The sequence below is a fragment of the Apis dorsata genome, unplaced genomic scaffold (assembly GCF_000469605.1).
Source record: "Apis dorsata unplaced genomic scaffold, Apis dorsata 1.3 scaffold_25, whole genome shotgun sequence".
NCBI classification, from domain to species: Eukaryota; Metazoa; Arthropoda; class Insecta; order Hymenoptera; family Apidae; genus Apis; species Apis dorsata.
Window position 1 is genome coordinate 83,991 of NW_006263327.1, and position 8,729 is coordinate 92,719.

General features: G+C 28.7%; 4 protein-coding genes across 5 annotated transcripts in view; 3 read left to right on the top strand and 1 right to left on the bottom strand.

The window, feature by feature from the left end:
* LOC102681836 overlaps nt 1–166 on the top strand; it is an 8,557-nt gene extending 8,391 nt beyond the window's left edge. The window contains exon 9 of the mRNA XM_006607952.2: nt 1–166. This exon is cut by the window's left edge and continues 2 nt beyond it. The gene's annotated coding sequence lies outside the window, so the exon portion shown is untranslated.
* Nucleotides 167–895: 729 nt separating this feature from the next.
* LOC102681178 (dnaJ homolog subfamily C member 22) lies at nt 896–3,700 on the bottom strand. The gene is made up of 5 exons (XM_031510343.1): nt 2,928–3,700; nt 2,579–2,726; nt 1,794–2,158; nt 1,611–1,718; nt 896–1,558 (listed from the first exon to the last, which is right to left on the bottom strand). The coding sequence occupies exons 1-5, from the start codon at nt 3,228–3,230 to the stop codon at nt 1,346–1,348; spliced, it is 1,137 nt and encodes a 378-aa protein (XP_031366203.1). The 5' UTR covers nt 3,231–3,700; the 3' UTR covers nt 896–1,345.
* A 928-nt stretch (nt 3,701–4,628) lies between these two features.
* Nucleotides 4,629–7,259, top strand: LOC102681055 (U2 small nuclear ribonucleoprotein auxiliary factor 35 kDa subunit-related protein 2). Of its 2 annotated transcripts, none has more exons than XM_031510405.1 (5): nt 4,629–4,701; nt 4,937–5,343; nt 5,710–6,011; nt 6,110–6,652; nt 6,792–7,259. In XM_031510405.1, exons 2-5 carry the CDS (start codon nt 5,086–5,088, stop codon nt 7,054–7,056), a joined length of 1,368 nt encoding a protein of 455 aa, XP_031366265.1. In that variant the 5' UTR covers nt 4,629–4,701; nt 4,937–5,085; the 3' UTR covers nt 7,057–7,259. The 2 variants fall into 2 exon arrangements, with proteins under 2 accessions (XP_031366265.1, XP_006608008.1); XM_006607945.1 differs by having other exon boundaries at nt 4,631–4,701; nt 4,950–5,343.
* A 293-nt stretch (nt 7,260–7,552) lies between these two features.
* Nucleotides 7,553–8,729, top strand: part of LOC102680924 (putative serine protease K12H4.7) — a 2,738-nt gene continuing 1,561 nt past the window's right edge. Inside the window, 3 exon segments of the mRNA XM_031510427.1 lie at nt 7,553–7,917; nt 7,988–8,169; nt 8,425–8,714. Of these exon segments, the coding sequence (XP_031366287.1) occupies nt 7,720–7,917; nt 7,988–8,169; nt 8,425–8,714 (670 nt within the window). The 5' untranslated portion in view covers nt 7,553–7,719.

The following is an 8,729-nucleotide window of genomic DNA, read 5'->3' on the forward strand; positions in this document are numbered from 1 at the left end:
ACAAATATGGGTCAAATTTCACAGAGAAAATCGAGAATACGGTAGGAAAACCATCACGGTCAAAAAAGAAAAATAAATAAATTGGTAAATTTGCATTCGTGAGCCGATTTGTCAATAAACGCGCGCAAGCGTGAAAAATCGCGACGTTTCTCTCTCGAAAAAAAAATATTTTTAAGAATTTTCGATCTCTTTCGATTCAATTTCAATCACTTTTTATCAATACAGTTCCTAGCGAGCGACGCAAATCTCGCTCTTTTTAAAAAAGTATCGATGTTAAACGAATTCTCAAACAATCTCGTTTCCATCAGCAAATTTTTTTAACGTCATACACTTATTTATATAATCGACAGAGAAAAGGATTACCAGTCTTCGTGGATTATTTTTTCTTTTCGTATGTTATTAATCGTTAAACTTCAGATTTGATATAAGTAAATGATGCTAGTAGGTGTTTAAAACGCGTGAAACGATGAAATTTATTTTTAGTAGTTTACGATTTTAGTAAACTATACCAGAGAAAATACGCAGATAGACGAACTTCTATAAAATCACGAATACCAAAGAATCGATAAGAATAGGTAATGATGAACCATCGAATCGATAAAGTATTTTTAAAACAATTTTAAATAATCATCCGTCAAATTGCGGTGAGAAAATTCGCTCTCGCGATTTTTCAATTTATAAACGTATTGGAATACAAACTGACGTTTTTTTAACCACGCAACGATCATCGAATAAATTTATAAATAAATTTCTCGATATAAAAATGATATTGAATTTGTTTGTAAAATATCTTTTCTCCGTTAAAAGTCGAAAATAATCATTTTTGTCAAGATAAAAATCGAATACTTGATGTACTTAATAATATACTTATACGAAAACATATCGAATACCTAAATAGTACATCATAATATTTATATTTATACATTCAATTTTACATATACATATTAACATTTATATTTAATGTTCGAACGCAAACAGTGCCAAATTTTATGAATCAATAATGCGTTCAATAAAAATAAAAGTCTATCTTGCTATAGTATACGGAATAACGAGGTAGAACAAATGCTTCACAACGAAGATTTGTGTATGATGAATGAAAACAATTTGTCTCCGTACCTCGTTTGTTATTTATTACTGTAAAATAAAAAATATATCTTTTCAAGAAAATCTATTATAAATATTTACGAGATACGGAACATATCCTTAATATAATAAAATGCCTTTGCTTATCATTAATTTATCGTATGTTAAAATGATTATTCAATAATTTTGATTGATCCGCACTTTGATGAATCGCATCGTATCATACTGTGTATTTCGAAATTACTGAGCACAGATTTATTGATTACGATTCATCCGATTTTCTATTTCGACGTTGTCTCCGATTCTTTGCTTTTGAAAGAATCTCGTATGCCTGCTGAATTTCCATGAATTTCTCTTGAGCTTGTCTCCTTTCTTCTTCAGTGCCCTTTATCTTGTCCGGATGATTGTCCCTCGAGAGTGCTCTCCAACGGGACGTCACTTCGGCTTGCGTGGCCGTTTGGGAAAGACCTAAAATCTATATAAAGGGAATTTAAGTATAAATATAAAATAAATTTCAAATTATATACCTTGTAAGCGTTTATTTCTCCTCGAGGATCCGTAAGATCTATCAATTGTGCCCATGTTGCCCAGAAACCTTGATGTTTCGCTTGATTCCATGTTGCTTCGAGACTCGCCTATAAAATTTTAGGTTTCAGAAAATCTTTATCCAATTGACTTAATGATATCAATTTAAAATAATTAAATTAAACCTTAAGATCAAGCCATATAGGAGACGTTAAAAAGTGTTGAATAGCTTCCGATAATTTGATCTCTTCGCCCTCGCTATCGGTAACAACAGCATTAAAGTATAGATATGATCCTAGTAAAAATGTGTAAAGTGCAGCAGCTAAACCGAGATAAAAGATTCTTTGAATGATGTTTTTTCTCTTCCTTGGCTTTAGTCTCCATTGCTTGCTGAATGTATCGAAACTTAAACTAGCAGCAACGACCATCAGAAATACCCACATGTTGTCATCTCCGATGTAGGTTAACGTTGGATACAATAAATATGCCGAGCAAAGAGCAATCCATATGGAACCTTGTTCCCTGCCAATATTTCCGATCGTCCAAACACCTGAATAAATACAATTATTAGAATCATGAAGAAACATTTTGTAGAAGAAAACGAGGATAAAGGAAACAAATATATTTTATGAATCTAATCAATTATAAATGTAAAATAACGAATTATATTTTGAGTGGAAAAGAATGAAAATTAAAGAAATGAATATTTTATAAATCTAATTAGCTATGAATATAATAATGTATATTATAAATTAATTAAATTATTTTCATAAATTACATCATTTTATATAAACATATTGCTGATGTGTATTTGTAACAATTTAATGTAGATATATAGTTTAGTTTGATAAAAATTTTATCAACTAATTATACTTGGAAAACGAACGTATCGTTAATAATCGTAAATAACATGTATATATTAAACACAATTACGTAATATGTATAATATATCTTATATATATATTTTTACCTAAAGCAACAACTAAAGGCGTTAAAATTAGTAAATGTCTAAAATTAATTCCATATATTTCGTCTCCTGGAATGGCATTGCGAAATATTTCAGCCCATAAATATGCAACAGCATTTTCAGTAACAAATCGCACTGTAGAGAATGGCGGCTGAAATCAAATATGACATGTTGCATTATATTTTGCTTACGTTATCAATTTTTATTTTTTATACTCAAATATACAAAAAAAAAAACTTTTTGTATGTTGAAATATTGTACGATTCATTAGATTATTTTTTACAAACTTAGATTACTTTTTCTAAACATACTTATTCAAATTAAGATCGATTACTTATCAATTTCCATATACCTTACGATTATTTCTAACTTTTTGTTTAAAATCATTTATAAAACTGGGATCCTCGTTTATATCGCGCACATATGAAGGAATTCTATAGATGTCTCGAAGCCATCCGATACCAAAGTATCCACCAAAAGTGCTAAAATATACAAAAGCCTGTGCATCTCTTTCCAAGTATATGTGATGCGCGCCAACTAAACCACCGATTAACCACAGTACATAGGCCCAAAATGTCGATTTTTGTTTCTTTGTTGATTTTTTATTCTTCTCCATGAAATGTCCATTTTTTAATTCCATTTTTATTTCTTTCATTGTGAAATTTAATTATATATCGCGCATTGTATTATACATTTTCTTTTAAAAGTCGATATGTCACAAATTTATTTGCTATTTTTGTTTCGTTTTCTAGTTCGTTACAGTTAATTAAAAATAGTTAAATGCGCATTATCGAAGTAAGAAACACTGTCGTCTCACAATTGCACTACATATACTAACTTCGTTTATACCATTTGCAAGCTATCGTTATCATCGTCGGTTTTTCATTATTCTTACACTCAATAATAACAATTTTTTATGTATCACTATGTTTGTAACTAATTAACTCAATATGATTATTTTTTTTGTAAAACTACAAAAATACGATTGTATTTGTCAGTACCGTTTTAAAAAATATCGCAATGTCTTCACTATACTGGTTCGAATCATTTGTAGTTCAACGCTCTGTCGAATATAACGGTATTTTCGACAGGAGCGTAGCAATAGCAACCTGTAATACTTGGATCCAATATAAAAATCGTCATCACAAATAAATTATATCATTAATAACACATTTATTTTTAATTAATTAATCATATTGAACAAAATATTCAAAATTATAATAAATTAATTATTATAGATTTATTGTACTGTCAAATAAAAAATATTATTCATCTATTCAAATATTATCTTACTTAATATAAGTATACAATAAAAAAAATATGAAATATAATATAAAACTTGTATATATTGTGAAATGTATTTTTATTATCAATATATTTTTGCATTTAAGAAATACATATATCACAATTTTTGTCATAATTTCATAAATTTCTAATGTAAAAATTATGAAATATAACAAAGTAAAAACGTAACACTAATTATTTGTATAATTCTTAATAATACGTAATATAATACGTAATACGTAATATAGTAGAAAAATTTTTTACGATATTACGAATATGTAACAAGAATATGATTATCTTATTCATCATTTTTTTAATTTATTTTTATTTTGTTATATTAATAAATTTATATTTCAAAAAATACAATTTGAAAGTTTTTAACTTGATTCTTAATTTTAATATTAATATTTATTATCAATCAATATTAATTTTAACATTTTTAATTGAATTATTTCTTGAAAATTAATTAACACTTAACTTTTTTACATATAAAATATTCGTTTGCACAATTTTTTTTATTACAATGTGAGCAAATAAAAAATAAATAGAATAAGAATAAATAAACATTATTTGTAATTTGTTTGCTTACACTTAACCTGCACTTTACATTAAATTTCCAACCAGTTCCGCGTTTAAAGCAATCAGTATGACTATCATATTAAAATAAAAATCTCTAGAATAAGAAGTCTCTGGAAAATTTTTTAAGTTGGTAACAATTTTGTGTTAAGTAGTAATTTTTGTTTTGCATTAAACTGTTCTAGTTAAATACACATATATTATGTATTTAATGGATACAATGAATTATATAAAAAGAATTTTTTTAAACAATAAATCATTTTTGAGTAAGTTTCTCAGAAATTATTTCTATAAATATTACATTTTTTCTTAGAATTTTAGAAACTGTTTTATTAATTATTTATTTCTTATTTCTCATTCAATAATTTAATAATATTAATAATAATAATATATTTTATTTTATTAAATGTATTTATTTATTTTATATAATTTCATATAATAATATTATTTTATATAATTCCATAAATAATTTAAAAATTTAAGAATAATCCGAATTAAAAGCTTTTTGTTTCAGTGATAGCACAGCGACGTGCACGTGTGGTCCGCCATTTCTTTATTGGTATCGACTACCAGATACGTTTCACTTGTGTCAAAAATTCGTGATACTATGATATTATCGGAGATAACACAAATATTTTCTTGAAAAATGTATGGTAATGGAAGGGAGTCATTTGACGAAAAAAAGTCATAAGGAGTGGCGTAAAATAGCGAAAAGAGAGCATCGAAGACGTCTGCGTCGTAAAGCGGCAGCTGAACGTGAAGCGAACGAGGAACAACTGAGGGCAGCACTTGTAAAAAGCGCGGAATATTTAAAGTGGTTAGAACAGAGTGAAATTGAGGAGAGGGAAAAAGAAGCTCGAGAAAAGGAAGAGCACGATCAACGGGAAAAACAATGGTTAGAAGAAGAGGTCAGTTTATAAAATACTCAAAAGATATTTACGAAATTTTCTTTTGCAACTGGAAACTTCATTTTTCTTTTCTTTCTTTTTTATTTCAATACAAAAAAATTATTAACCAATTGATTAATACATCGCGTATGTTGTCATGTTATCGAAATTACTTTGTTTTCACGATCGATAGCATACGTTCGATTAATCATCATCGAATAATGTATCACTGTTTCACAAGAATTTTGCTATAACCCTGAAAATAATGTTAAAATGTGGATACCAAAGCCTGCTAGTTACTACATGGTTTCTATAAACTAAACAATCAAACTTACTTTAACAATAAACTGTATCCACAGTGTTTTATATTATATTTAATATTCTTAGGTAAAAGCACAAGAAGAATGGAAAATTCTACAAGAGAAAAAACAAAAAGCTCGACAGTTACAACTAGAACAGGAAGCGAAAATACGTCAAGAATTCGAAGCGAAACAGGAAGCAATTCGCAAAAAACAGGAAGAAGAAAAACGTAGAAGAGAAGAGGAGATTAGACAAAGGGAACAGCTATTAAAAGAAATCGACGACTATATCGATAATGGGATCAAGACTCCGGAAGCCTTGCGGGAAGTTATCGATAGTCAACCTGGTAAAGAGCTTTGTCCCTTTTTTACAAAGACTGGTGCTTGCAGGTAAATAATATACAAGTCATTTTTTTCTTTAAGTATATAATATAATTATATAATCTTTTTTAAGTATCGTATTTGTAAAGTCAAAAACATATTTATAGGTATGGTGATACTTGCTCAAGAAATCATCGTAGGGTATGCTTGAGCAAAGTGATATTAGTACCTAGTTTTTATACACATTTTTCCTTGGAGAAAAATTGCGCGGAATACGATACGGATATTGCACTCGAATTTGAAAGTTCAGAAACACGACAGCATTTTCGTGAATTTTACAAAGATGTAGTTCCTGAATTGGAATCATTTGGAAGGATAAAGACTTTAAAATATTGTTGTAATACAGAAGTGCATTTACGAGGAAACTTATATGTTGAATATTACACCGAAAGAGAAGCTGCCAGAGCTTTAAGAAGATTAAAAGGTCGATGGTATGCTGGTCGACAACTCAATTGTGAGTTTGTTAATTTGAAATCATGGAGGAGCGCTGTGTGTGGAATGTCGAAATGTCCTAAAGGAAGGGCTTGCAATTTTTTGCACACTTTTAAAAATCCTCATGACGAATACGATATTAAAAGCCCACCGAGATGGGCAAAACAATTGTCTTCATCCTCTCAAGACATTACAAGCAATAAAAAAATCGAACATAGGTATTAAGGATTTGTTATTATTATTTATCATACTATCATATTATTATTTTATTTATTGTATTTAATGTATATTATATATCTTAATATATTATAATATAATATGTATTGATATGTTATTAATCTTTAATTTTTTTTTTAGGAATAAATCAAAATGGGAAGATGGTAGCGATGTAGAGAATGGTAAAAATTGGAGATGGTCTGAGTCTCCGGAACCGGAGATAGAACACCGTTCGAAAACCATTGAAAAACGTCACCATCATTCCGATGAAAGAGATTCTCGACAAAAATCGACGCGCGATAAATACGAGCAATCTGATAAAGATAGAGTTTCCGATGACGATGAAATACCTAGAAAACATCGTAGATCGAGTTCTAGACAAAAATTAAAACGATCTCGAAAATAAATATGTATTATATATTGATTCTATCGATTAAAATTATTTTTAAGAACCAAAGAGATGTTATAATTATTATGGATATGTCGGTTTTAACGAATGAAACTGATATAGAACAAAATCGATATATCCATAATTATTATAATATTATTTTAGTTCTCGTAACGGTTTTCGTAAAATATTTAACAATAAAATGTTTCATACCTATCGCAGTTTATTCTTTTTACAAATTTAATTGTTAAGCATTGCTATTGAAAATAAAACTATTTTAGGTATTATATCTGATACAAAACTGATATTTAATTCCTCTCTCTTCTCTCCTTCTCAAAAATCAACTTTTATCATAGAATTTTCAAGATAATTTTCATTGGTGAAATATTGATCATGTTACATAGACGCATTTAAGTGATAGTTATTATCTTTCAAGTACCTGTCCTTGTTTATAATTCGATATTTTTTTTTTTTTGATGGACCTATTGTATATACTTCTTGTCTTCAATCAGACAATAAGACAATGTCTTATCAGATAAATTTTTCCAATTTAATTTTAAAATCTTTGAGAGGAACTAATTATCTCGATATCGAGCAATAAAATAATCGGATGGAACATTTTATTCAACAGTGTTTCATGAATTGTTCCGCCGTTAATAAATAAATAGATTTCAATAGAATATGAATTTTTTAAGTTTCCTATTTTTATTGTGTTGTATTTATCATCTCGGTCATGGTGTCGGTCTTCACGGATTTCATTTTCACGGTTTGGAAGAACCGCAATCTCTCAATAAAGCGATTCAGGAAAATATTACCGAAGCATGGATCCAGCAGCCCTTAGATCATTTCAATCCGCGAGACAACCGTACTTGGTCGATGGTATACCGTAAATAGAATGAAATTACGATTTTGAAAAACAAACGATCTTACGCGTGTCTTGTTTCGACAGCGTTATCTTGAAAATTCAAGATTTTTCAAAGAAAATGGGCCAATTTTGATCATGATCGGAGGAGAATGGGCAATATCTAAGGGCTTCTTACAGGCTGGTTTAATGTACGAGCTTGCATCTAAATACAACGCGAGCATGTATTACACCGAGCATCGTTATTATGGCAAAAGTAAACCGACCAAGTATGAGTTTTTTCACAAAAATTATTCACAAAAATAATATACATTTGCTGCGAGAATCAAACAAAAATTTGCAATTATTATTGGTATAGAAAAAAAAAGTCATAGTTTTACTTTTTATTAACAAAATATTATAAATATTATAAGCTTCAAATTGTGAATCTCGAATTGACATTTTGATTTTTCGTTCTATACCAAGTGAACGATATTTATTTCTTCATACTTTACTAATTTTTATTTTTTAAACTATTAATATAGCGACACTAGTTCGAGAAACTTGCAGTATCTAAGCGTCGATCAAGCACTTGCTGATCTAGCGTATTTTATCAAAACGAAAAAGAAGGATGAAATTCGGCGAAATAGTACCGTAATTGTTTTTGGCGGATCTTACGCTGGAAACATGGCCTCTTGGGCTAGACTTAAGTATCCTCATCTGATTCAGGGTGCATTAGCCAGTAGCGCTCCAGTTCTCGCGAAACTCGATTTTAATGGTAAAGAATAAAATCGATTTCACTTTTACAAGAGAAAAGGAAAATTTCTTTTTTTTTTTTTTTTTTTTTTTT

Excerpts from the sequence above, each read along its gene's own strand:
- LOC102681178 (XM_031510343.1), bottom strand. The coding sequence starts at position 3,230 with ATGAAAGAAATAAAAATGGAATTAAAAAATGGACATTTCATGGAGAAG. Across the intron at positions 1,719-1,793 it reads CTATATGGCTTGATCTTAAG|GCGAGTCTCGAAGCAACATG; the intron begins GTTTAATTTAAT and ends AAAATTTTATAG. Across the intron at positions 1,559-1,610 it reads GAGAAATAAACGCTTACAAG|ATTTTAGGTCTTTCCCAAAC; the intron begins GTATATAATTTG and ends CCCTTTATATAG.
- LOC102681055 (XM_031510405.1), top strand. The coding sequence starts at position 5,086 with ATGGTAATGGAAGGGAGTCATTTGACGAAAAAAAGTCATAAGGAGTGG. Across the intron at positions 5,344-5,709 it reads AACAATGGTTAGAAGAAGAG|GTAAAAGCACAAGAAGAATG; the intron begins GTCAGTTTATAA and ends TAATATTCTTAG. Across the intron at positions 6,012-6,109 it reads ACAAAGACTGGTGCTTGCAG|GTATGGTGATACTTGCTCAA; the intron begins GTAAATAATATA and ends ACATATTTATAG.